The sequence below is a fragment of the Acipenser ruthenus genome, chromosome 12, assembly GCF_902713425.1.
Source record: "Acipenser ruthenus chromosome 12, fAciRut3.2 maternal haplotype, whole genome shotgun sequence".
NCBI lineage: Eukaryota > Metazoa > Chordata > Actinopteri > Acipenseriformes > Acipenseridae > Acipenser > Acipenser ruthenus.
This window is the reverse complement of record NC_081200.1, coordinates 39,666,536-39,693,389: the sequence shown is the minus strand read 5'-3', so window position 1 is coordinate 39,693,389 and position 26,854 is coordinate 39,666,536. Positions and strand designations below refer to the sequence as shown.

At 45.8% G+C, this 26,854-nt stretch overlaps 3 protein-coding genes across 8 annotated transcripts; 2 read left to right on the top strand and 1 right to left on the bottom strand.

The window, feature by feature from the left end:
- Nucleotides 1-1,041: 1,041 nt before the first annotated feature.
- LOC117416824 (leucine-rich repeat-containing protein 52-like) lies at nucleotides 1,042-8,246 on the bottom strand. Its single transcript, XM_059035112.1, has 2 exons — nucleotides 7,358-8,246; nucleotides 1,042-3,462 (listed from the first exon to the last, which is right to left on the bottom strand). The coding sequence occupies exons 1-2, from the start codon at nucleotides 8,016-8,018 to the stop codon at nucleotides 3,158-3,160; spliced, it is 966 nt and encodes a 321-aa protein (XP_058891095.1). The 5' UTR covers nucleotides 8,019-8,246; the 3' UTR covers nucleotides 1,042-3,157.
- A 6,146-nt stretch (nucleotides 8,247-14,392) lies between these two features.
- On the top strand, nucleotides 14,393-19,090 carry LOC117417001 (coiled-coil domain-containing protein 190-like). 5 transcript variants are annotated; one of them, XM_059035109.1, is made up of 4 exons: nucleotides 14,393-15,433; nucleotides 16,967-17,199; nucleotides 17,467-17,596; nucleotides 18,432-19,090. In XM_059035109.1, the coding sequence occupies exons 2-4, from the start codon at nucleotides 17,004-17,006 to the stop codon at nucleotides 18,880-18,882; spliced, it is 777 nt and encodes a 258-aa protein (XP_058891092.1). In that variant the 5' UTR covers nucleotides 14,393-15,433; nucleotides 16,967-17,003; the 3' UTR covers nucleotides 18,883-19,090. The 5 variants fall into 5 exon arrangements, with proteins under 5 accessions (XP_058891092.1, XP_058891094.1, XP_058891091.1 ...); XM_059035111.1 differs by having other exon boundaries at nucleotides 14,394-15,433; nucleotides 17,010-17,199; XM_059035110.1 differs by having other exon boundaries at nucleotides 14,396-15,433; nucleotides 17,032-17,199.
- A 761-nt stretch (nucleotides 19,091-19,851) lies between these two features.
- On the top strand, nucleotides 19,852-25,982 carry echdc2 (enoyl CoA hydratase domain containing 2). Of its 2 annotated transcripts, none has more exons than XM_059035107.1 (10): nucleotides 19,852-19,946; nucleotides 22,026-22,093; nucleotides 22,484-22,571; nucleotides 22,656-22,742; nucleotides 23,161-23,253; nucleotides 23,531-23,587; nucleotides 23,723-23,910; nucleotides 24,213-24,263; nucleotides 24,597-24,644; nucleotides 25,560-25,982. In XM_059035107.1, the coding sequence occupies exons 2-10, from the start codon at nucleotides 22,043-22,045 to the stop codon at nucleotides 25,635-25,637; spliced, it is 741 nt and encodes a 246-aa protein (XP_058891090.1). In that variant the 5' UTR covers nucleotides 19,852-19,946; nucleotides 22,026-22,042; the 3' UTR covers nucleotides 25,638-25,982. The 2 variants fall into 2 exon arrangements, with proteins under 2 accessions (XP_058891090.1, XP_033884136.3); XM_034028245.3 differs by lacking the exon at nucleotides 19,852-19,946 and adding an exon at nucleotides 21,090-21,556.
- The last annotated feature ends 872 nt before the right edge of the window (nucleotides 25,983-26,854 follow it).

Below are 26,854 nucleotides of genomic sequence, written 5' to 3'. Positions count from 1 at the left end.
TCCAGTGGTTATTATTATTATTATTATTATTATTATTATTATTATTATTATTATTTATTTCTTAGCAGACGCCCTTATCCAGGGCGACTTACAATCGCAAGCAAATACAAATACATTCAAGTGTTACAATATAAGTCAGGGGCTTGTAACCAGGAGGTCCCCGGTTCAAATACCACCTCAGCCACTGACTCCTTGTGTGATCCTGAGCAAGTCACTTAACCTCCTTGTGCTCCGTCTTTCGGGTGAGACGTAATTGTAAGTGACTCAGCTGATGCATAGTTCACACACCCTAGTCTCTGTAAGTCGCCTTGGATAAAGGCGTCTGCTAAATAAACAAATAATAAAAGCTGTGAAAGGTGCACGAAGGGGGAGCCTCCTGTGCTGTGCTTGAGTAGCCTCGATGAATTAGATGCCCTTCTCTATAATGCATGTGCCCTTGTTTTAAGCAGGATACCTGTGTTTGCATGTGGGGAGTCTCTCTGCACAGTGCATGGAGAGGCTGATCCCGGCTCAGGTTGCACTTTTGTCTTTCATAAGCCTGGTTAGTGTGTGCTTCCCACAGGTTCTCTGCAGCGTCTGAGCTGTCGCTGGGCTGGGTTCCCCCAATGCTCCTCTCAGGGCTGTGGAGGAGGGAGGGGCAGTCTGAGTCAGGTACCATGGTTATTCACAATGGGTCTAGTCGAAACACCAGCATCTCATCAGCTGAAGGCTCTAGGCTTATATTCCTCTTTTAAATCACATTTCACTTTCTTTCTTTATTTCATAATGTTGTTTTCCCTGTAATTAAGCTTATATCTCTTTTGTTTTAATGAGAGCATGCAAAGGCTTATACCTGACATAGACTTGCTGTGATATCAAGCAGTGCATTAACAAGGAGAAATTAAAGACAAACATCCTGCTATAAAACCAAAACACACACAGCTTGTCCTGTCTTGTGACATCTCTCATAGCTTCCAAAGATTGTGTTTAAAAAGTAAAAGGTAACCCCCCACCCACCCCATCACAGCCACAGCTTTAACTTTGAAGCCACAGCCCTCCAGTTTGTGTCCTCCAGTTTAACGCCCTTTCCCACGTCTCCAGCAGCGTACGCCCCCCAGCATATGTGCACTGGCAGGTTCGTCTGGATGAAACTAGCTGCTGCACCCCATCAAAAATCTGTTCTAAATAAGACAAGAACAAAATGACTTTGTCTGGTTGGTTCCGGAGATTAAGAGGTTAATGAAGTCTCTATATTACAAAACAAAGTTGTACAGGCATGTTAAAGTTGTATGTTCCATGGCAATAAAAGGCAATTGATGGTAAAACTGCCAATTAAGCTCAGTGCATGTCAGCCAGGGTAAGCGTTCTGCAGGGTTTCGCTGCTCTGCTCTGCTGCTGTTTTGAGTTTCACAGAGAAACCCAATCAGGATCCTCATTCTGCTGATGGAGGGCGAGTCTCTGCCCTGGTGCTCTCCCACCCCACAGCGAAATGATAATCCTGAGAGCCCCAACATTAAAAAAACAATTCCTCCCAGTTACCCCACACAAGGCCTGCTGCAGTATTAACAACCCTCATAGAGTTTCTCCACTCTGTTAATATTAATGGTCCGCCCCGTGGGGTTGTGGTGGCTCCGAGGGCCACATGGTGGCTAAGCGAGGCCGGTGCTCAGGTTTCAGTCCCGCGAGACCGCAAGGCCTCTACCTGAATCGCTTGCATCCCGGCGACAGGTGGGGGGGGGGGGGGTAATATGAAATCTGACACACAAAAGACCTCTCCAGCTCAGCACGCTATTCTGGGAAGAATAGCATGCCTTTCTACATTCACCAGTGTAAAATGTTACCATAGTAAAAGCATAGCAAAGTGTACTAAAGAATAGTAAAAGCATTATAAAGCATACTGTAGGTAAGCATTGTAAAGCCCAGAGGGGTTTGGTAAGGAATATGAAGAAACATGACAAACCACGGTAAACCATTGTAAATGCATCGTATAACCATTGGAAAAGCATGAGAAAACTGCAAAAATACTGTGCAAATTTACTGCGGTAAACTTTTATAAGGGCACAAATTAACAACACACATCAGAGCTGTCGATAAGAAAGGATTAGTGAAATAAAACAGGTAACTATGGCATAGTTATTGATGGTAAATGACTGAAAGGATCCTAAGCCCAATACACAGTTAATAAGGGTTCCATCAGCCCTGATCCTGAGGCAAACCAAACCCAAGAAAGAGCAGTGAGCAACAGCACTTCAGACTGATTCTGCTCACATTTATTAGGAAATGTACAAAGTTGGCATGTAGTAAAATTTTATACACCAATTAATTAAACAACTGCATTTTTTACTGGGCTTTTAATGAAGGGAAGCACCCGAGAGTGCGGAGCAAGGTGCAGAGTGCGGCTGGGCCAGAAACAAGCCTGTCAGATCAACTGTCTTACCTATCATGACTGAAACTGACATGCAGCTTTTATTGCATTTGCATAGTAATTTAACAATGTTTACACTGCAACCCAGGACTGGACGCAGGGCTGGTGCCAGTCTGAAGCCTTGCCTTAGCTAGCTGTGCGTAGTGGAATACTTCACAGACAGACCAGGGTTCCTTCAGACTGTCTCAGGGAAGGAAATCACTCCACCTGCTGTTGTCTCACAGCCCCATACCTTTGTCAAAGGTTCGCTCATTCACTATAGTGAGCCTGATCAGATTTTGTGCCACCGATTGTACAGGAAGTAGGAAGTGGAGCTGTCTGGGAGAACCTTTCAAATCCTATTGTGGTGAGCTGTTCATTATTAATCTCTGTGCCACTAGTTCTATAATTTATGCACACTCTTACCCCTTTGATGGTACCTCCCACACCCTCTATGTGAGATGGAGTGGCCCAACCCATGATTGGTCCTGCGTATCTCAGTGCGCAATGGGAAATGAACAGGGGGCGTATACATCATCCCTCTTCTCTGCACATCGAGGTATAAGTGCATCAGTCAAGCTCTGGGAGCGTGACATAGCAGCTCCTATACAGGACACCCACTTCCCCTGCCTAGTGCAACACTTTCCTTTTCATAATGACGAATGTGTGAAGAGACTGTCCCTGTGTCTCAAGAGTCCCCGCCTGAGTCAATAAATGAATGTTATTACATGTTCTGATAGTCCTCGGGGGGGGGGGGGGGAGGGGGAGCCCCACTCAGACCTGCTGGATGGGTTTGTTGAGGTCCCCGTTACCCTGCTCCTCCCCGCCGGACCCCTCCTCATCATCCCCCTCCTCGTTCTCCTGCTTGTTCTCCCAGCGCTCATACAGCAACATGACCACGCCCATCACCCAGGCCGACACCGTGCCCCCAGAGAAGATGAGGAAGCCCACAGTGAGCAGGAACAGGTAGTCCCAGCTGTCCAGGCCCTGGTGGCAATCGACCCGCAGCTTCAACCCCAGCTCTGAGAGCCGCATCCCGCTCAGCGGAGCCGGCCCCCGGCACAGCGTGCTCTCGTCGTCTGGAACACAACGGAAACAACAGGACAAGAGGGAAGACAGACATGCAGAGAGAACTCCATACAACCCTGATAGTGACTCAGACAAGAGATTCACAAAGGCAGGGGGCTCTGTACTGACCAGACCCTACTGCATTTTCCGAGATCTGACTCGTTCGAGATCCTTTTAGGTCCAAGTTCCTTAGCTCGATCCAGTTCCACTCAACAGGTTCCCCCCCCCCCCCCTGCCATCCCCCTTTTCTGTGGATTGGGTGTCTGGTCAGGGATGGTCTAGGTGTCCAGTGGCAGCTAGGTCTCGTCTCTCGACACATGGCTTATGGCTTATGGCTCTCTCAGTGTTTTCTCAGTATGTGACTCAGCCTTCTTTCCTCAAGGGCTGCAATTACCAACCCCATGAATTTTTAACTCTGGGCGTCTCAAATTGTTCCATCACCACATTCCTCTACATAATGCTTTCTCTAGGCATCGAAGCCATCGGCTTTCCAGGGAGAGTATAGTGCCCTGCTCACTGGACCAGCCTGCAGACCCTCAGTGTGAGACCTCAAGGACCTAGACTCACGAAGGCAACATGTGGAGAGTGTCTGTATCTCATCCAGCTGGCGCTCAGTGTGTAGAGCCATGCATGCAGGAAACTTTATCCTGTCACCGCAGGCACTGTAGATTACTACAGACAACCATCCTGGCTCGATCTTTTTTAAATAAAAAAGATGCTATACTTCTTATTAGAGAACTGCTTTTTTTTAAAAGGCTGACTTACTGTTTTAAACCCTATAGCAGTGCTGTAAATAAATAAATAAATAATTTATTTCTTAGCAGACGCCCTTATCCAGGGCGACTTACAAGATATCACATTATTTTTACATACAATTACCCATTTATACAGTTGGGTTTTTACTGGAGCAATCTAGGTAAAGTACCTTGCTCAAGGGTACAGCAGCAGTGTCCCCACCGGGGATTGAACCCATGACCCTCTGGTCAAGAGTCCAGAGCCCTAACCACTACTCCACACTGCTGCCCTGTATATGGGAGGACTCAATTAAAGCAAAGAAATGAAAGTGGCATTGGAAGCAGACTTTTGAATCACTTTCACAAGTACAAACTGTGCAATAATCAAAGTCTCTATTTGAATCCAGCCCTACCCTGAATTAGCTCCGATGCCCCCTATTATTGTGCCTTGCTGTGTTGCAGTTCATTCCTAATGATTTTTCTCAACCTTCAATGATAAACACCTTTGAATATTCAACACAATCGAGCGCATCCCTGAATTCAATGTTTGCCTGCAGGTGTCCAAGTCCCCCAGATGTTTTCTGCACTGGAGAGAGTGTCCCTTTCTGAGGACATGCTTAGTCAGCTGTCTCAAAGTTTCATTCAAGAAGGTACGCAGGACACGTGTGAAAGAGACCTTCTCTGTCTGTCTCAGAGAGCTTTGGGGTGTCTCTGGTAAGGAGTGGTCAGCTTTCCTATAGTGTCTTCAAATATTTGTTATAGTGAAGAAACAACAGGTTATGGATGTAACCCTGGTTCCATGAAAGAGAAGATGACCGGCAAATCAATACTTTTGGGATATGCCTGCTTGTCAGGTATTCGCTGAGCATTTTATATCAAAGCTGCCAATAGGCCCCTCCGCGGAGTGACGTCTTCGGTCCCGCCTCCTGAGGTAATAACTAGTCACTGCACGGAGACCTCAGTCTCTTTTGCATTGAACCCGTGATTGCGAGTGATGCAACCTCAAAAGTTTAGCGGTCATCTTCTCTTTCAGGGAACCGGGGTTACCTATCGTTCCCTTTCAATTCAAAGATGACCGCTAAATCAATAATTTTGGGAAAGTATACCATAGCCGTCGTGAGGGAGAATGAGCGGACAGCACATGAGGGATATCTCGCTATCACTATCTAGTGTTGGTGGTGTGACCCTGGTGCCTATTGAAGGCATAGAGGGATCTACGACATTACAGTTTTTCTCGATTGCTAAATCAATGTGAATGAAACTGTGGTCAGACACACCAAAACCAATAACTGTTCCCAGGAGGTTTTGACCTCCTCCAGAAAGTCTGGGAATACCAGAAATAGCAGGGGGGTTGAAGTCTGCGCTGGTCTGAATATTGACCTGCGCTGTTCCGAAACTGCCTTCCAGGGAACCTGGTGGAGGAAGTTTGCAGCTCGTTCCATCAGCGCCAGAACCGAGCTCGAGGGCACTGGAACCTCAGGCTCTAAGGCAAGCTCAGAGCTGGGGACTGTTACTTGGGTCAGGTCTGTGTCTTGAGTCTCTCCCCGTAGGAAGGACTCCTCATCCCAGGAAGCCGCTATAGACAGCACGTCCTGTTCCCCCTCGCTCATCACCACATCCTGCTCTGAAATCTCTGGAGTGACCAACAGCGAAGCCAGAGTCTGCTCGAAGCGCTGAGGCGTGTAGCTCTCGAGGCACCAAGGATGCCGAGACACTGAGGCTATGGAGCACCGAGGCACGAAGCCACCGATGTAGGGAAGAGCTTGAACACCGATGGCGCGGAGGCACCGAGGCATCAGTGCATCAAGGGCGCCGAAGCACCAAAGTCCCGAGGGTACCGTGGGCGTTGAGGCCTAGACACTGGGGCGCCGAAGCACCTAGCACCAAGTACAGAGGGCAAAGCACCAAGGCACTGGGCTGTGTGTCTGTGTCTGGGCTGCTTGCAGTCACACAACCAGGAGCAGAGCGTAGCTTGCAACGGTGTGGAGTGTAGCCTGCAGACAGTTGCAGTGCAGTCACACAACCAGTGCAGTGTGAAGCTTGCAGTGGAGTGGAGCACCTCAGATGGCGTCTGGGTTGCGCGTAGCACACAGCCGGTGCAGTGCATAGCTTGCAGCGGGGTGGCACAGCCTACAGACCTGGAGAAGGGAGAAAGAGAGACAGAAAAGAAAAAAAAACAATCTCTTTTTTTTTAGTTACCTACCCACTGCTTTATGGGTGAGTGGATAAATGTGCCTATCTACTCAACAATTGAGCCATCGAGTCACCAGCGGTTCTCCCTGCAAAAAGCAGAGGAAAAATATAGAAAGGTACATGCAGCAAGCTGCAGAGGATAGAAAGCAGACTACGATCGCTATGCAAGCCTACTTCCAGTAATAAAATTGCAAGGGAACTACTGAAAAAAACTCTTAAAAGAGTCAATCACACAGGTTAGTGTTATACTCACCCCACCTACCTGTTCATGAAAGGCAAAAGAGACTGAGGTCTCCGTGCAGTGACTGTTTATTACCTCGGGACGGAGGGGCCTATCGGCAGCTTTGATATAAAATGCTCAGCAAATACCTGACAAGCAGGCATATCCCAAAAGTATTGATAAGGCGATCATCTTCGAATTGAATGGGAACTCCTTTAAGAATTAAGTGAAAAGTTCAACTCCACAGTCTAGGGACAGCAGAGAAAATGGTACCAAATATACACTAAAATAGCTTTGAAACCCCACAGCACTGCACCTAAAATCTTACAAAACTAAGAGTACACAAGTCAGGAGATTAGATTAAGAAGGTTTACTGGAGTTATTACAACGTATACATAAAACCAGGAACATGTCCGATGTTAGCATGGTTACCCACACCCTTATGTGCAACATTTATTATTCTTAAATATGCATTTTGGCATTTCCCCCATAGACGAGTACAATTAACATTTAGTGACGTGTTGCAGAGGTCAATGCATTGAATATGGTAAAAGTATCCTTAAGTGATATACCGGACCTAAACTGAAGGCGTTTATACAACTGACCGCATGTCTAAAACATAATATGACTGAGACACAAAGCGCAAGCACATTAAGTTATTTTTTCTAAAAACAAAGGTCCGGTCTGATAGACAAATACAGTGCTTCCGTGTAATAATCTGTGATAATTGACTGCAAGTCTAAATGTTCAGGCGCTCACCTTGGAATTTGTAGTCTTCTACCTGCATCCACAGGCACAGGTCCTCGTTAGAGCACCCGCACTCCCAGGGGTTCCCGCTGACCCCGATCGACCTGAGAGCGGGCAGGGTGATCAGGGTCGAGATGTTCAGCAGGGTCAGGTTATTCCTGCTTATGTCCAGCACCTGCAGAGCCGAGTTCTCCGCGAAGGCGTCAACGTGCATCTGGTCCAGCCCGGGGTTATCCGTCAGGCGGAGGACCACCAAGCTAGCCAGGGCGACGAACATCCGGTCGTCCACTTGCACCAGCTTGTTAAAAGAGAGGTCCAAGTAGGCGAGCTTCTTCAGGTTGATGAAAGTCGTCTCGCAGAGGTGGTACAGCGAGTTATTACTGCAGTCCAGGTATACTAAGTCGGACAGGTAATTGAGCTGCACCGTCGGCAGCTCCGTGATCTTGTTGTCCGAGAGAAGCAGCTGCCTTGTGGCAAGGGGTAAGTCCAGGGGCACCTCGGCCAGCCCTTGTCCGGAGCAGTGGACCACTAGCTGGTCGTTACAGATGCAGCTGACCGGGCACCAGCCAGTCATCGCCGCAGCCAACGCCACCAGCACGGTAAAGATGACAAGGCAATTCCGCAGCAAGGTGTTCGCGCCGGGGACTGGAATAGGAAGATACCTGTTCTTCATTGAACTTCAACGCCGGAGTTCAGTATCGAAAAATACGACGGTATGATGTTGACAAGTTGAAACAAAATGGTCTTGACTCCGAGGAGATACTCGCGTCTCTTCTTTTACGTGGCTGAATCCTGGTTTTCCGTTCTTGTCATATCTGCATTTGTAATTTGAAGGCTATTGATGTCCTATGGCCTGGAATCGGGGAGACTGTAAGTGATCGAAACGGAGTTAAGGCGCAGCGTTCTCCAGTATGAGAGAGAGAGAGAGAGAGAGAGAGAGAGAGAGAGAGAGAGAGAGAGAGAGAGAGAGAGAGAGAGAGAGAGAGAGAGAGAGAGAGAGAGAGAGAGAGAGAGAGAGAGAGAGAGAGAGAGAGAGAGAGAGAGAGAGAGAGAGAGAGAGAGATTTATGCCACCTTGGGAAAAAAGCATAGCTACTGTATCAGTGTTTTTTTAACACAGGGTATAGAGTGTTCAACTCTAACTGTCTGCCCAGCTCATAAAGCGTATAAACGTTTCAAACACTGCACGCAAGAGTAAGTGTCAGTGTTGTGCCGGTGTTTCGCTCTAGTAGTTTGGACGAAAAAACATTATGCAGAATACCAATATAGTAATGCACCTTTACTGTAAAAGCTAGCATGTACAAATTATCGCATTCAATTGCAGCTTATTACAATGTAGCATATAGGGATAGAGACAGTGGAGTTTTTCTTTTGCACCACCAACAACAACAACAAAAAAACATAAAAGAATTACGAAGGGGTAGGAATAAGACTCCCATTGCATAACAGGTTGTCGCAGTCCAGGTTTTACAATGAGCCTAATACCACGCACCTGAGCTTGTTACCTGTACTGCACTGCACAACACCTTTAATAATTGAATGACGACTCGACTCTATTCAATTTGCAACTTGTGAAATGCACTTCAAAATATATAATAATAATAATAATAATAATAATAATAATAATAATAATAATAATAAAAGGAAACCATATACAATCACAAACTATATTGCTATGTTTCTTTCACGCACAGTAGGCTTCTTAATGACGATGCCGAACGACTGCCCTTAGGTGTATCTTTTCATTCTGAATGCATATCAAGTAACTTACTAACCAGTCCTGTTTCACTATGAGCTAAACTCCATCGTTTGATTTTTATTGAATTGCTGCTTCATGTACTGTGACAGCTGTTTAATACGGTATCCAGGGTCTCTGCTTATGGCGCCAAGCTCGGGTGCAGCAGACACTCCTGACAGAATGTGTGGGGCAGGGTGCAGGGCAGGCGGCAGAGCTGGTCAAACTCTCTAAAGCACACAGGGCAGGTGTGGGGCAGGCGGCAGAGCTGGTCAAACTCTCTGAAGCACACAGGGCAGGTGTGGGGCTCCCTCCTCACTGCACTTCTCGGCCGCACAGCGTCCATGGTGCCTGAGCTCCACTACACTCCCAGAGACTGAAGCTGGGCAGTTGGGGTGGACCTGCTGCTGCTATAATAACCAGGGATGTGTGAAATGATTGCCCTGCCCGAGAATTTGCCCTGAGATGGGGTGGGTTTCACATACTGTCGCAAAACGTTCCACGCACCAGTGAAACAGTGAAGGGAATGCAGCCAGACAGTACCATACAAATATAAAGTAAAACATGCATATTTAGACCAAGGTGTGCATGAATGGCTTGGATTACATTTCATCAGAATAGTCTAGTAATGCTTGTCAAACAATAAGGTTAGTCTTTGAGTCAATGAAGCATATAGGGTTGAAAAGAGCAGATCAACTCCTTTGGATCAGGGAGTGGAGTCTGGGGAGGACCCTGATCCGGCACTGCGGTACTCTCTCTTAGTCAGTTATACGGTCATCTTTCCATCAAGGTCTCAACCAGTTCATTATTTAATGATGCCAATAAAACCTGGCTGACTCCAGACATTGAGTACAAGATGTGTGCACCCCTGGTCTATACTGGTGGCATTGCAATAACATTATGATTGATCTGGAGTATCCTTCAGTAAGAGGTGGAGGGGAGGTCACCAAGGTACTTTTCTGTTATGAAAACACAACACTATCACATATAGCCATGCAGGAAATCAGGATCATAGAACTGCACTGTAAGAACCAACTCATAAGCTTGTAGGCCTGGTTCCAGCCCTAACAGAGCGAGGGGGAGATTGTTAGGAGGTTCTAACTCGAAAACTAGGACAGTTTAGAACTACTTCTCTATGATGTTTGAAATGCAAGATATTCCGGAACTACACAGTGGGCATTGTGTGGGATTCGCCAGCAGAGGGCACAGTGATATCAAGATTCAAACTGAAGTAGCCATTCCAGCAGCAAGGACAGATCAGACCAGAAAGATGTGACTGAGTCCTTATGAGACAACGCAGCGTGCCCCAGATGAGAACACCCCCATCATTTACACCTGAGTCTGAGTGCACAAGGAATCAGTCCTTCTGCAACTGATTGTACTGAATCCACAGAGTTTACCTGATTCAGAGGAATCAGTGTTTCTGAACCTGTGTGCACTTGAATCCCATTAAACCCTCTAATCCATTAACCACAGTGCAAAAGAGCCAGACTCCTCTGCATGTGGTTAGAGAGCTGCTAACCTCCTCATCTCACCTAAAGGGGTCAGAATCCATAGCAGGGGTGCATCACACAACACTGCCCGTTACATTGTTACTATAAGAGACATACAGTCCAGCAGCCACAACCTCTGGCATGACATCTCTGATACAGTAAGAGACACCCTACACACAGCAGACACACACTCGGAGTCCTACTGATCTCCATCTGTGCACAGAGCGGCCCAAACCACAGCAGCGGCTCTATGTAGGTTAGAGTAACCTGAGCCTCAGGTGGCCCTGCAGTCTGCATCATGGTGCAGACAAGACTGATTACCAGCCTATTGTGCTCCCCCACAGCCTACAGTAGCAGGTCTGCATTCAGCAGGGGCGGGTTACAGACATGGTCACTGTGCCAGCTGCTGTTTTTCTTTCTGTAAGTATGGCGATGCCTCTATCCAGAGGTTACGATGGCTTTTAGTTTTCATGAATAAATAATATCTCCTTTTCTGGGACTGCACTGGGTTTATGGGGATCCAGAGATTTACAGCTGCACTGAGACTCCAAGGACACTGGCTTTGTTTGGATGAGGAATGAGCTGCAGCCCAATCTTTGTCACTGAATACAATCTATTTCTGTGCTGGTATTAATTCTCACACTGCTGGCACTTGTCACAGGCTGGCAAATTGGGGCAATTAGTATGGATAGAATGAAACACCTGCTAAGTGAAGCAACTGTGCCTTCAGGCTTCCTCACAGATTGTGTGTGTGTGTTGTGGGCCTGTTTATAGTGCTTACAGCCCCGGGGTCAAAAAGTCCCCACAAGATAGGAAAATCTGCCTAAGAGTACACAGCAACAACTTTCATTTCTGTGGCAATCTCCATCCCCCTCTATGAGTTCAAAATAGGAAATCTACACTGTATGGGAGTCAATGCAAAGGCATATTTAATGTACTATTTCATGTTTTAAGCTACTATCATGTATTATCCACTTTCCACTGTATTTAATGCATTATGCATTTTTTTTTACTGTATAGCATGTATTATGCATTTCTTATTATGGATTTTCTTGTTGTTACTGCATCTTGTAAAGCGCTTTGTGATGGTGGTCCACTATGAAAGGCACTATATAAAATAAAGATTAATTGATTGATTGATAAAGAAGAGTGTGTGTGTGAGTGAGTGTGTGTGTGAGTATGTGTGTGTGTATGTGTGTGTGAGTATACGCGTGAGTGTGTGAGTGAGTGTGTAAGTGTGTTGCTAGGCTTGTTTACCATGTTCACTGAGACCTTGAAGTGCTCACTTTGAAAAGGAAGGAACAAAAACACAGGCAAAGTGAGAGTGTGTTTCACTTCCACAGTACTGCACATACAGCCCCATGGCATTGTGCAGAACAGGTGTCATCTCCAGTGTAGTTCAAATCTTGCAAAGACATTGAGCGAGTTACCGGAGAGGAGCAGAGGTCAGTGGAGAACGAGATGAGCTTCTTAAAGAAAGAGAGGCAGGGAGTGTGTTACTGGAGAGGTTCTATTGTGAGGAGGAGAGCAGTGCTTGATTTGGAAAAACAAAACAAGTCAGAAAATACCATCTAACAGGGCTGCTGTCAATGTAGCAGTTGTACCTTGTTAGCCAATACGCTGCTGTTAAAGATAGTCGTGATAAAGCAGGGCAGGGACTGTATTGCCTTTGCAGATTACCTTTGGAATAAAAAACACTATGTAGTGTGTGGTTTGGAAGGTAAATGCCGTGCAGATTGTGAGGTGCATCCTGTATATATGGGCAGTGTGTGGTTTGGAAGGTGAATGCCGTGCAGATTGTGAGGTGCATCCTGTATATATGGGCAGTGTGTGGTTTGGAAGGTGAATGCCGTGCAGATTGTGAGGTGCATCCTGTATATATGGGCAGTGTGTGGTTTGGAAGGTGAATGCTGTGCAGATTGTGAGGTGCATCCTGTATATATGGGCAGTGTGTGGTTTGGAAGGTGAATGCCGTGCAGATTGTGAGGTGCATCCTGTATATATGGGCAGTGTGTGGTTTGGAAGGTGAACGCCATGCAGATTGTGAGGTGCATCCTGTATATATGGGCAGTGTGTGGTTTGGAAGGTGAACGCCATGCAGATTGTGAGGTGCATCCTGTATATATGGGCAGTGTGTGGTTTGGAAGGTGAATGCCATGCAGATTGTGAGGTGCATCCTGTATATATGGGCAGTGTGTGGTTTGGAAGGTGAATGCCGTGCAGATTGTGAGGTGCATCCTGTATATATGGGCAGTGTGTGGTTTGGAAGGTGAATGCTGTGCAGATTGTGAGGTGCATCCTGTATATATGGGCAGTGTGTGGTTTGGAAGGTGAATGCTGTGCAGATTGTGAGGTGCATCCTGTATATATGGGCAGTGTGTGGTTTGGAAGGTGAACGCCATGCAGATTGTGAGGTGCATCCTGTATATATGGGCAGTGTGTGGTTTGGAAGGTGAATGCTGTGCAGATTGTGAGGTGCATCCTGTATATATGGGCAGTGTGTGGTTTGGAAGGTGAACGCCATGCAGATTGTGAGGTGCATCCTGTATATATGGGCAGTGTGTGGTTTGGAAGGTGAACGCCATGCAGATTGTGAGGTGCATCCTGTATATATGGGCAGTGTGTGGTTTGGAAGGTGAATGTCGTGCAGATTGTGAGGTGCATCCTGTATATATGTATATATGGGCAGTGTGTGGTTTGGAAGGTGAATGCCGTGCAGATTGTGAGGTGCATCCTGTATATATGGGCAGTGTGTGGTTTGGAAGGTGAATGCCGTGCAGATCGTGAGGTGCATCCTGTATATATGGGCAGTGTGTGGTTTGGAAGGTGAATGCCGTGCAGATTGTGAGGTGCATCCTGTATATATGGGCAGTGTGTGGTTTGGAAGGTGAATGCTGTGCAGATTGTGAGGTGCATCCTGTATATATGGGCAGTGTGTGGTTTGGAAGGTGAACGCCATGCAGATTGTGAGGTGCATCCTGTATATATGGGCAGTGTGTGGTTTGGAAGGTGAACGCCATGCAGATTGTGAGGTGCATCCTGTATATATGGGCAGTGTGTGGTTTGGAAGGTGAATGTCGTGCAGATTGTGAGGTGCATCCTGTATATATGGGCAGTGTGTGGTTTGGAAGGTGAATGCCATGCAGATTGTGAGGTGCATCCTGTATATATGGGCAGTGTGTGGTTTGGAAGGTGAATGCTGTGCAGATTGTGAGGTGCATCCTGTATATATGGGCAGTGTGTGGTTTGGAAGGTGAATGTCGTGCAGATTGTGAGGTGCATCCTGTATATATGGGCAGTGTGTGGTTTGGAAGGTGAATGCCATGCAGATTGTGAGGTCCATCCTGTATATATGGGCAGTGTGTGGTTTGGAAGGTGAACACCATGCAGATTGTGAGGTGCATCCTGTATATATGTGCAGATCCATGCCTGTTGCAGATCTAATGTAAAATGATTCTGGCCCTGTAAATTCTCCATGATCTGGCCTGCTCCAATCTAGTGCACTTCACACAAGCCCTGTATTCAAAAAAAGAAAAAACTCAAACTTGGAAACTTGTATAAAAGGTTCATCTTAAGACCATCCTCCGTGGTGAGGCCCCTTAGTCTGGGAATTTCAAGTAATCACATGACCACTCAGCCATTGTCTGGAGCATTCAACATTTTGGGGAACAAAAGTTTGGTCTCCATGGCAACCCTTTAAGCTGGTGGATCACATTTCTTTGTCGCTTTTTTCGCCTAGCAACAAGGCCCAGTGAATGTGAGACACACAGCCCGGGGCTTAGTCCGAACTGGGCTCATGCCAGATCTACCACAAGAGGAAGGACAAGTTCAGAATTCCTCCTGTGGTCAGAGCTGAGGGACTGGGAGGCAGTGTGCTCTAGTGGTCAGAGCTGAGGGACTGGGAGGCAGTGTGCTCTAGTGGTCAGAGCTGAGGGACTGGGAGGCAGTGTGCTCTAGTGGTCAGAGCTGAGGGACTGGGAGGCAGTGTGATCTAGTGGTCAGAGCTGAGGGACTGGGAGACAGTGGGGCCTAGTGGTCACAGCTGAGGGACTGGGAGGGAGGCATTGTCTTCTAGTGATTATAGCTGAGTGATTGGGAAAACTACATCAACTATATAAAGCGTTAGGCAGTGAAGATAACACTGGTCAGACCAAGCGCACATTCAGTCATTGGAACAGATAAGTAAAATTACCCCTGCAGATAAAATGCATACTACTGTATAAAAAATTGTGTCTAAAATATATTACTGTCCTGCCATTGATTGCTGTAGTACTGTAGTGTACTGCTACCATGAGAAACAGGTTTGATTCGGCAGCTTAAACCCATAATAATATATGTCATTGTCTAAATAAAATCTTGACGATTTCAGAGCTGTAGCCCCTCCTATGACCAGCCTATGTGAAGAACCGACCCACACTTGGCCAGAGAGAGAGAGAAAGAGGTGGTGTGTCACACAGAATCACAGCGATTTATTTTAGACGGTTCAGCCCCCCAAGTAGACACAGTCACTACTGGTGGCTACAGACTTGCAAAGACGTCCCTAACAACAGCCTGAGACTGAAGGCATGAACCTTTTTTTTATGACTCTTTCCCTTTTAACCCCCCCTGGAGTTTAGCGCATCGGACTCTAGATTTTAGAATTATGGTATTATATCTGGGGGCGTTAACACATCTTCAAAACAAGTGTTATTAGCTAATAAATCAAGGCAGAATGCGGTGAGAGGCGATTGTGCAGCGCAGAGAGGGAATTGTTCGGCTAACGAGAAATACCAGCCGTCCAGACCGCGTTATTATCACATGTCCACCTGCACAGGACTATACCACAGTGAAGTTTTCTGTGCTGAAACAGATTCATAAAAAGGTCAGTTTTGCTTATTTTTTGTTTTTGTTTTGTGGCTGCTGCGTGGGCGTCTTTAAGTTTAGCTGCGTTAGAGCGGAGACTGTGATTTCATGAGGAATGCAAGATCACATCTGATTTGAATTCAATTTTTCCCTGATGGTTTGTATGCTTGTAATTAGTATCAGAATTCAGACTTCAGTTCTACCACAATAACTATGAGGAAATTGATCACCTATGTGCTGCAAACGTGCATATGAAAAAGAGGATTATATAGGGGAAGGGGGAAGATTTGTTAGGTCTGTGTTGGGTCTATTTTAATTATATGAACAGTGGCTGAACTGAACACCACCACTTAATACTAATCATCTGATATATTACAGTCCTCTTTCCACTTTATTTAATTTTTTTTTTGATAACTGCGAGAGTGTTTGGACTGGTGTAAAACCTGTTGCTGTTTAATTTCTCTGGGTCACAGTGTGGATTTCTGTGCAACCACCTTCCCTGCCTGTGGATCCTGATATAGCCTTGACACGACTGCTGGAGATAGTATTTTATAACCGTGGTAACAAAATATGTTCCGGTGTAAGGCACAGCTGCTCTTGTGTGCGTTTGTTTAAATGTTAGTTTATGATTATGGATTCGACAGTAGAAGCAGATAAAGAGAAGATTAAACCTACTACAGTAAGCACTCCTACACTTAGCTCTTTCTAGGGATATTTTGTATAACCTCGGTTTAATATTTAGATGTTTAAAATATTCTTGGAGGCAATTAAAAAGGGAATTTAAGGTTCCATGCTTTGAAATGAAAAGTCTGGAACACGATTATAGGAGACTCTGCGCTTCGGCTATGCAGTATAATTATCTAGTGCAGTTAGACTTCATTAAGTTACTAAAACAACAACGTTGTGTAAATATCATCCTTTGGCGCATTTGCACACTTTCATTACAATATCAATTTGTAAAATCAGCTTACTGTGCAAACAACGGCCTGTTGATAACACTATGTAACACAATTTTTGTTCCTGGGTAGTAAGTGTTATGATGGGAGACTACATTTGGGGTCTGATTCGTGAAAGTGATTTACAGTATAATCGTAAATCTCGAAAAATTACTCACTTCTAAATCTTTTTCTTTCCTGGTCACAAAAGCAAAGTTTGTGGGGAATAATAGCCATTTTCTATACTTTTGAGGCATAAGCAATTAGGAAATAACACTTACTACCCAGGAACCAAAAAAAAAAAAAAAAAAAATTGTTACACGGTGCTAATTGTTAGTGCTCAGTCATGGTTAATGTGCAGAATCATTTTGATGGCCTGATTACATTGTCTAATCCCCAGTAATAGAGCTGATCCTAGCAACCACTTCACATGATCAATCAATACCGGTACCCAGTCCCTCAACTCTAACCCCTAAACCACACTCCCTGCCTCCCAGTCCCTCAGCTCTAACCCCTAAACCACACTCCCTGCCTCCCAGTCTCTCAGCTCTAACCCCTAGACCACACATCCTCCCTCCCAGTCCCTCAGCTCTTACCATTAGACCCCCTCCCCCCAGTCCCTTGTGTGTTTAGGTGCCTCTGGTGTTTCCCAGAATGCAGCGTTCCCGTGTGCTGTTCTCAGAGGCAGAGATGTCGCGGCGCTCCGAAGCGGAGGACAGGGATGCGAAGCGGGTGGAGGCTAGGCTCCTCAGCAGACTGCACCGGCTGGACAGGGTGCGGCTCTACCACGTCAACACCATGGCGCGCGAGCAGAGGCGCATCCAGAGGGACCTGAGTGGCATGAGGCAGGGTGAGGAGGCTGCACTCACACACACAGTACTGCACAAGTCACTGATGCATGCTGATCCCGATTCCTTTATAAAGGTTTAGCATAGCAAAGTGTAATAAAGCATAGGCACTGTGAACCGGACTGAACAGCTTTCATAATCAGTGGCCTCTGGGCTTTACTGCACGGTAAGCATGACTTGAGCTTCTGGAAATGGAATGCATTGCCCAGCAGTGCGGTTGTGGATTCAGGGGTGATGTCATGATGTTCGCTCTGGTGATGTCTCCTCAGGGAGCTCCTGCCGCAGCTCTGGGGAAATCTGCTCCGACTACGAGAGAGCACACCGTCCCCCAGGGGCGCCCAAGAGGGCCTTCCTACCCACCATCCCTGGCGGGGCTACCAGCAAGCCCGATGGACTCAGGTGAGGAGGGTGCATGTGTGCAGGAGGGAAACACAGTTCTACAACACCTGGGCTCTTCTGTGTGTGTCCTATACCTCTTTTCCAGTGTATAACTGGCACGTAGAGTAGGGTCTTTGTTAACCCCTTTCCTAGAGCTCTGTAAAGCACTCTCACTACATCTCCCTGTTATGTGTGCTGGAATCCTTTCTTGCCAAGTCAGACACCCAATCAGCCAACAATTAAAGGGAGTTTTGCAGTGATGGTGGAGTGGACAGCACCAGGCAGGTTCAGAGCTGAGCTTTAACAGTCACAGACATTATATTCCTTATGGGCTTGTGCCATCAAAGATATTGAGCAGCTACTTTAGCTACAATTGAATTGAAGTTGTCCACTGAATTATTTACCCGTGTCAGTGTCTGTGCGTGTGCATGTAGCAGGGGTTCGGATACAGAGCTCTGGGAAGCAAGCCAATCTCAGGTTTGTGTTTCAGTGCTTTTCCGGCTCGTTGGGTCAGATACTGTGTTGCTAAAATGGAACTTTCTAAAAACTCTCAATCAGCTTGATGTTCGGTATGTTGTGAACATGGGACCCTATGGAAGGTAACCTGGAGCGAGCGGATGACTGACAGACCATGTGACACGTAGGTCTGTAATGTTCTCTGGGCTGCTATGCTTGTTCTGACAGGCAGCATACAGTGCAGACTGAAACCCTGGTGGGAGGCTGAGATTGGTCATTTCACTCAACTTTCCAGTTCGATATCGGTCCAATAGACCCTTCTCTCTCTCCCTGAACACCAGGGGCTGGATCAGCTTACTCTGGGACTGTCTAACACACTGCTGTGTGCCTTCTCTCCTAGGTCTCAGAAACTCACGTCCTTGCGGGGTGGAGGACAGGCTATCCCAGCAGGCCTCTCTCACACTCTGCAGGCACGAATCAACGAGTTCAACGGTGTGGGGCGGGGGAAGGGGGGGTCGGAGCTGGTCTCCGTGGCGATGGCAGGTGAGGGGTGGTGGTCCGAGGATTCCGACGGGGGGGTGAAGCGCAGTCCTGCTCCACGGTGCAGCGTCTCCCTCCCCACCGTGTCCCCCCTGCTGGACCCCTCTCGCTTGGACCTGGACGCCCTGGCCCCCGACGGCTCCCTCCGGACGCTGTACACCCTGCCCAGCTTCAGCGAGGCGCTGGCCGAGGCAGGCAAGGCTCGCTACATCCGGCACCGAGGCATCCCCGACAGCGAGAGGGAGCTCTCCATCCAGGATATATTCAGCAGGGCTCCCGAGGAGACTGCACACCAGCCGGAGCGGAGCTGAGGCAGGGTGGAGACGTCTCCATGGAGACACTGGCTCTCGTCCACAGCAACACATTTTGACTTTTAAAGAGCTTTTTTCATGTTGACACCTCAAACACAAATGCAGCACAAAACTATGTGTGAACCAGTTGTAAACGCTATAAAAATAGAATAACAAATATGTCATACTCATAGGTGTAATTTCTCAATAATTAAAGAAAATAAACTTGGTTCTGTGTTTTTAAGTTCTGTATGACAAAAAAAATCTGCGTTTGACTTGTTAGAGGAACTTTCATTACCCTCAGTTTCCACTTTAAGATGAAGAGACATTTGTAGTTTTGAAAGATTTTGTCATGTATTACAGAAATATATATACTGTATATATACAGTGCCTTGCAAAAGTATTCAGACCCCTGACCAATTCTCTCATATTACTGAATTACAAATGGTACATTGAAATTACGTTCTGTTTGATATTTTATTTTAAAACACTGAAACTCAAAATCAATTATTGTAAGGTGACATTGGTTTTATGTTGGGAAATATTTTTAAGAAAAATAAAAAACTGAAATATCTTGCTTGCATAAGTATTCAACCCCCACACATTAATATTTGGTAGAGCCACCTTTCGCTGCAATTTTGCAAGGCACTGTATATATATATATGAAATGACTCATTTACTTCAGTGCTCATAACACAGCACTGAATTCATGTACAGCGATTTGTCTCTGTATTTGAACGTTATGGAAACAGTCACCTTTTCTTTTTCGGTTCAAGTCTGGTTCACTCATTCACTCCGGAGGCTGGGGAAGGCTGTGGGTTTCAAGGGGTTAATTCCTTTCCTCAGAACCCTCCAGACTGCCACTGCAGTTTGCTGATGCTGATAACAAGCCGACCCTGGGGAAAGCAGTGCATGCTGGGTGTTTGCAGCCTCGGCTCTCCTTTAGCATGTCTGGACTTGCTCCTTTTACAGCAGGTCAGCTCTACTGGCAGGAGAGGTCTGTCACTCAGCCGCCCTCTCCTGTTTGGATCCATCTAGACTTGCAAGAGCTTCCTTACAGAAGTTCAGCACTGTACATCTCCATGGTAATTATTATGCAGTTTCCCCTTGCTTTACTATGGATTTACCACAGTATTTTTTTCCACTTTTTCATGTTTTTCCATTCGTTATACTATGCATTTTTAAATATGCTTTACATACCTCTCTGGGTTTACAAAGCTTACCTGTGTTTTAACTGTGCTTGGTCCAGTGGTTAAAGAAAAAGGCTTGTAACCAGGTGGTCCCTGGTTCAAATCCCACCTCAGTCACTGACTCACTGTGTGACCCTGAGCAAGTTACTTAACCTCCTTGTGCTCCGTCTTTCAGGTGAGATGTAATTGTAAGAGACTCTGCAGCTGATGCATAGTTCACACACCCTAGTCTCTGTAAGTTGCCTTGGATAAAGACGTCTGCTAAATAAACAAATAATTACACTTTGCTGTGCTTTAACTATATAAAAAACTTATATAAGGGTTTGTTTACCCTGTTTTTTAATATGAGTTACTCTCTGTACTTTACCATGCTTTCACTATGCTTTATTGTACTTTTTACTATGGTATGCTTGTATAAGAGCGGACAGACCTATCCGAAAAGCACCAGCACCACACCTCTGTTTTTTTAACAGCTGTTGGATGTGTTTGTTTTGCTCATACTCATCAGCAGAACATCTCATCAGCTAACTGAATCAATGTCCTGCGTGTTTACCTGTATGTTAAACGAGTGCCAAACCATGCTTACAATCCACGTTCTTATCTTTAGTCAGTTTTAGCAGCTTCCTAATGGAACACTCCAGTGAGAAAGACAGACACGTGTGCAGGACAGGTAAGACTGCTTGCCCTGAAATGGAGCGAGCGCGCCCCTACTGGACAAATAATGTAAGAGCGCAATTGCAATTACCCAAGAAAATATCGAGTAAAGTTATAGCCAAACTGACCAGTGAACAGGAGAGTAATGTGAAGTGAATCACTGGAAACGTGATTTAATAAGATTGTAGTAGAATGTATCCACACTGGGCACTTTTAAATTACAGCACATGAAATAATCCAGACTATATACACCATAAACAACAGAGCTGCGTCATACGTGGCTGTCACGACTGGTTAACCATTGATGTGCACATGACGAGGATTTTACAGTAACTGGAGTAGCCTACTAATGATTTGTTTTCGCGTGTCTTTAACATTCGATGCATATCTCGATGGTATTATTTTTTGTTTGTTTGTAGTATATGCATAGTAATTAGACTTCAGACCCTGTGGTACCTAGGCGTGCCTGCCAACAAATCCAGCGATCCGCCTCTAGCGCTGCCTAGCAGGCGGGGTTACCTCTGCCTGAATTTGACTTTCTCATTTTCACTTCCTTAATGATAATTAAAGGGCCACAGCAACTTACTACACGATGAGTTTATTGCATAAACTAGCACCTTGGCCGGGAAAGGCAGTTTTAACATTGTCTGCTGTCAGGCAATTGTCTGCGAGTTCAGCGGTAGCCAAGGTCCGTGGTCCCCCAGCGGGGTGTCGTGTCTGTCCGACGAGGCGTCGCAGATTCCTCGGTTCCCCGGATCCTCTTGTGGCCGGTGTTGCCAGGCATTACTCGGAGGATCTGCCGCCACAGCAGCGAGAGGTTAGAATAAGCAAGCTGGAAGGGGATGACACCGGTATGGAACGGAGTTTATTAAAGTTTTACTGTGTCACTTATTTTTATTTTCAAGTCACACGAAGTAATCCAGGAGAGAGGGGGGGATGGGCCAATGTTATGTTTTGTAGCCCGTTATTATTTATTTCTTAGCAGACGCCCAATATACACGGCGACTTACAGTTGTTACAAAGTATCACATTACAGATAAGAGCAGTTATAAAATACAACAAAATCAGTGGTAAGCAAATTCAAATGAGAGAAAATAACGATTGTAGAATGTTGCAACTATCCCTTTCTCTAAACGTTAAGCCCAGTAAATATGTATTCATTTTCCTTTTCTTTACCTAGGATGTTAATCAGTAAAAAAAATATATATATATATACATATATATAACGATCAAATATTTAAATGCTGCAATTTAGTTTCTCTTGCTCCGGTCCTCTGCCCCGGCGGTCAGTGTCTCTCTCTGCTCTCTCTCCCACCTCAGGGATCGCGGAAGTGCGCATGAGCCGGCAGCGCGCACGCAACTCCCTGGGAAAGGTGTTCATCGCTCAGGTGATCTGCTGCTTTCAGATAGCATGGTAGAAATAACTAGACAGACTCCTCAGCACTTTGAATTTGCAGGCTGCAATATACTGCAGAGATGTATGCTACCCCTTTCTTTTCCCCCCAAAATATGTGCAGTTCAGGGATGGAAATAAGACTCCCATTGCATAGCAGTTTGATCCATTCCTGCTTTTGCTACGAGTTTAATAAGAGCTTGTTACCTGTACACTGTGACTAATGCGGCTCATATTAAAACCTGGAATGGGGAAACTGCCATCCAATAGAGGTTTTATTTCCATCCCTGCAGTTTCTCCTCACCCATCTCTTGCATCATGAAACCTCCTGCTCTTACCGCCAGTTTAAGAGAAGTCTCTGTATTTTGTACTCTCTCTGTTTCAGATGTTCGAGGTGGTAGATTCTCTGCGTCAGGACAACCAGGTGAGGGTGGTGGTGTTTCACAGTGAAGTCAGGGGAGTGTTCTGTGCAGGTGAGTGTGTGAGCGAGGAGGGGCCAGGTGGCTTCTGTTAGCTGAGGTTCCTGAATGCTTTTCCTTGTCTGAATTGGCCCCCAGGCGCTGACCTGAAGGAGCGCGCTCAGATGAGCAACACCGAGGCAGAGCACTTCGTACACCGGCTGCGCAGCCTGATGAGTGAGATCGGTGAGTGCAGCCAGGGACTGGGAGGCAAGCGGGCTCATCCGAGGGCTTGAAAAAAATCATTTCTGGAACTTCCAATGACAGATTCTTTGGGTTTTATGTTTTGTCTTTGCTATCAACCTGAGTAGCTCTCGTATTGAAATCACTCAAATATTGTGTGTTTTGTTGTTGTTGGTAATTGTAGTTGTATCTAATGGCACGGGGACCTTAGTAAACATTATTTGTGTATTTGTAATACAAATCACTAACGATTGCAAACATCACACAAAGTTAAGGGGGGTAGTTAAAAAGTAATGAAAATCTAATTTGAAGCGCTTTAAATATGTCAAATGAAGTCTACAGATCTTTAGTGTAGCATTGTAACTGAAACTACAGGGCACGATAAATAATCCCCCCCCCCCTTTTTCTCACTCCCCCCCAGCGGCTTTGCCAATGCCCACCATCGCAGCGATAGACGGCTATGCTCTTGGCGGGGGGCTGGAGCTGGCCCTGGCATGTGACCTTCGCACTGCAGGTAAGGCAAGCCTGCGGCACCTCAAGATACAAGGAGGCAGATCCTAGTAAAGGTATCCTGTGCAGAACAACATGGCAGGGGTTCTGCTGCCATGGTAAACCTAAGAGGTAGAATTGCAGCCTTCTGTTTGAAGGAGTGTTTTATTTATTATATTGCAAATGGTACCAGAGTAAAATACAGGAATATGTATTTTTTTTACTTTTATTATTTTGTTAATCTTTTTTTTTTTTCCTGGCATTGTTTTTATGTTCTCCTTTTCTTCCCCTTCCTTTCCCAGCTGCTTCTGCAAAGATGGGTTTGATTGAGACCACAAGGGGGCTCCTCCCAGGTGCAGGTAGGGTACAATGGAGCTTTACATTACTCTAGCATGAGGAAGTGTGATTAATAAAATATCAAAATGGAGACAGTAACAATCAAGTTCTGTTTTTGTCCGTGTGTAACGCTGTGCTGTTCTGGTTCCGGCCGGCAGGGGGCAGTCAAAGGCTGCCACGCACGGTGGGGATGGGCGTTGCCAAGGAGCTGATCTTCACAGGCAGGCAGGTGGACGGCGAGCAGGCGCTGGCGCTGGGGCTGGTGAACCGGGCAGTGCCACAGAACCAGGCAGGGGACGCCGGGTACAGGGAGGCCCTGTCGCTGGCACGAGAGATCATCCCGCAGGTGAGTCGACAACCAGGCACTCCAGCCTCCTGCTCACAATCCTGGAGTGTCCTGCAAAGTGTGTGCTGTAACCTGCAGGAGTGTGCTGTAGAGTGTGTGCTGTAACCTGCAGGAGGGTGCTGTAGAGTGTGTGCTCTAACCTGCAGGAGTGTGCTGTAGAGTGTGTGCTGTAACCTGCAGGAGGGTGCTGTAGAGTGTGTGCTGTAACCTGCAGGAGTGTGCTGTAGAGTGTGTGCTGTAACCTGCAGGAGGGTGCTGTAGAGTGTGTGCTGTAACCTGCCCTGGTCTTGTTGCCCCCACAGGGACCAGTGGCTGTGCGGATGGCTAAAGAGGCCATAAACAGAGGCTCTGAGGTAAGAAAGGGGTTAAACAAGGGTCAGATTGGGTGAATGTTAAATTGAACTGATGCTGAGAACCTCCGCTGGGCACAGAGCTATCTCAGTCTGTACCATGAGAGGTCTGTGCCCACTGGAACAGGAGATGCATTAGTTTACTGCAGGGCTTGAAACTCACACTAGCTGTTGACGAGGTGCCAGGAGTTTTAACAAAGAGGCTAATGTGACTTTCAAGCCATGGTACTGTAATAGGTCTCAGACTAGTGGAATAAGAGACTTGTATCTGTACTGTGATTGGTCTGCAGCAGTGGAAATGCAGTAACGTGAGCCTGGTTTCTTTCTGATCTGCAGGTGGATGTAGCCACTGGAATGGCCATCGAAGGCATGTGCTATGCCCGGGTACGATAAGCTACACTTTCACTCTTTTTTTAAATATTAAGGGACTTTTAAACATGATTAAAAAGTTAGTGTTGCTTTGTAGCTGGTGTGGTGTCCAGTTTTTCAGAAAGCATCAGACAGCAAACCTCCAGAGAGACAGAGTGGGTGCTATTCACAGAGTTTTAACTCATGGTTTCATTTCATTACCAACCCTTCCACACATCCCCATCGGTCACCCCTTTGTACACCTGAACCCCACAACTGATCTCACCCACCATTAACACAGTGACCACACCCACCATTAACATAGTGATCTCACCCACCATTAACATAGTGATCTCACCCACCATTAACATAGTGACCTCACCCACCATTAACATAGTGTTCTCACCCACCATTAACATAGTGATCTCACCCACCATTAACATAGTGACCTCACCCACCATTAACATAGTGTTCTCACCCACCATTAACATAGTGATCATACCCACCATTAAGGGACTGATCACACCATTAACAGACTGGTCACAATGCTGGGTGCTGGTCACACCCACCATTAACAGACTGGTCACAATGCTGGGTGCTGGTCACATCTAGCTCTCACAGGGAGAGACCACCCCTTCCTAACAGATATAATAATACCACCACCGCCACCACATACAGTTCTTAATTAGTTATAATGATACCGCCACCACATTCTGTCGACACTAGCTGAAACATTTGTCTACTTCACTTACAGCAGGTTTCCCAGACCCTGATTACCACAGATCTTGCACTAACGAAAGTAAACATTAATTAGGTGATCCGTGTGTGTTGCTAATCAGGGTCTGTGAAACCATTTTTTAAAACCTAATTTTATCCAAACATGCTCGGAAAAACAGTTATAAATGAGATGAAGCTGTGACTGCAGCTTCTAAACAGCTCTCTTTTCTCCAGGTCATCCCCACACGGGACAGGCAGGAGGGCATGGCAGCCTTCATCCAGAAGAGGGCGCCACGCTACACTGGGGAGTAGGGACTGGGTGTCTTGCTGTGTTCTGCTGATGAGAGTGGACAGGCAGCATTGCAGCATTGGAACTTCCACTGTTGTTACAAAACTTTTAAACAGGTACTTCCTAGGAAACTGTACATTTTTGAAAATGTCCCAATTTTTCCCTATCGTTATTAAATTATATGGGGAAGTTACAATTCCAATCTGTGCTGCTCGGTTTTCTAGGATCAACCTCAGATACTACACTACTGCCTTGTGGTATTTCTTTATTTTTTATTTCCTTATGTATTTGATTGAGAGAATTTCTGTTTCAGGTGTGGATTTCCCCTCCTGTATAAAAAATATAAAATTAAATCATTTCCTGGGAAAGTGCTTGTTTCTATGTGGATTATTAACCAATATTATTCCAGTGTTAATGGAATGTAGCGTTTTGTTTTCTTGTGTAATAATTGGTTTTGGTAAAAATAAAACTAGAGAGATAGATAGATAGATATTAATAATAATAATCATCATACAATGTCCATGCACAACAATACAGTAATGTGAAATTAATTCTATATGCGCTCCACCCAAACACTACTGGTTGAACAGTAACACTTGCAGCTCAGCACCTGTGTGGCGGCTGCCAATCAACATCCTAATAATCACACGCACTCTACTTTCTAGTTTATAACAGCTATGTACAGTACTGTGATGGAGACTGGGGTTGATTGTTTTATTAACAGTGCGTTCAACAAGGGCAATTATCAACCCAGCTCAGATTTCAGCATGCATCTAAGAACAGCAATGGTAACACAATACAGGTCCCAGTAGCTCCCAGCCCAGCCACTGACTGTGTGCTCTCTCCTGCTGCTTCCACATGCTAACTGTGCAATCAATATCATGGAAAGAAGAACCTCCTTGGAAAAGAGATGTTTCCACAGCAGGGACAAATATGAAGGTCATGATAGAAGACACAGGCCAGCACTGAACACACACAGACGGATGGCACTGCTCAAAACCAGGAGAAATACTGTACAAACCCTTTAAACTAAAACTGAATACACATGTTTTGCAGTTCGTTTCTAGAAAGAACAAGTAAAAAAAAAAAAAAAATCCTTTCAAACTGCAAAATCAAATGCAAAAAAGAATAAATAAAAAAAACTTGGCACTTAAAACTTTTTTTTTGCTTTTTCTCCCAATCCATAAAATATGAGAAAGAGCTAGTATTTACATACACAGTATAAATGTACGCTTGCCTG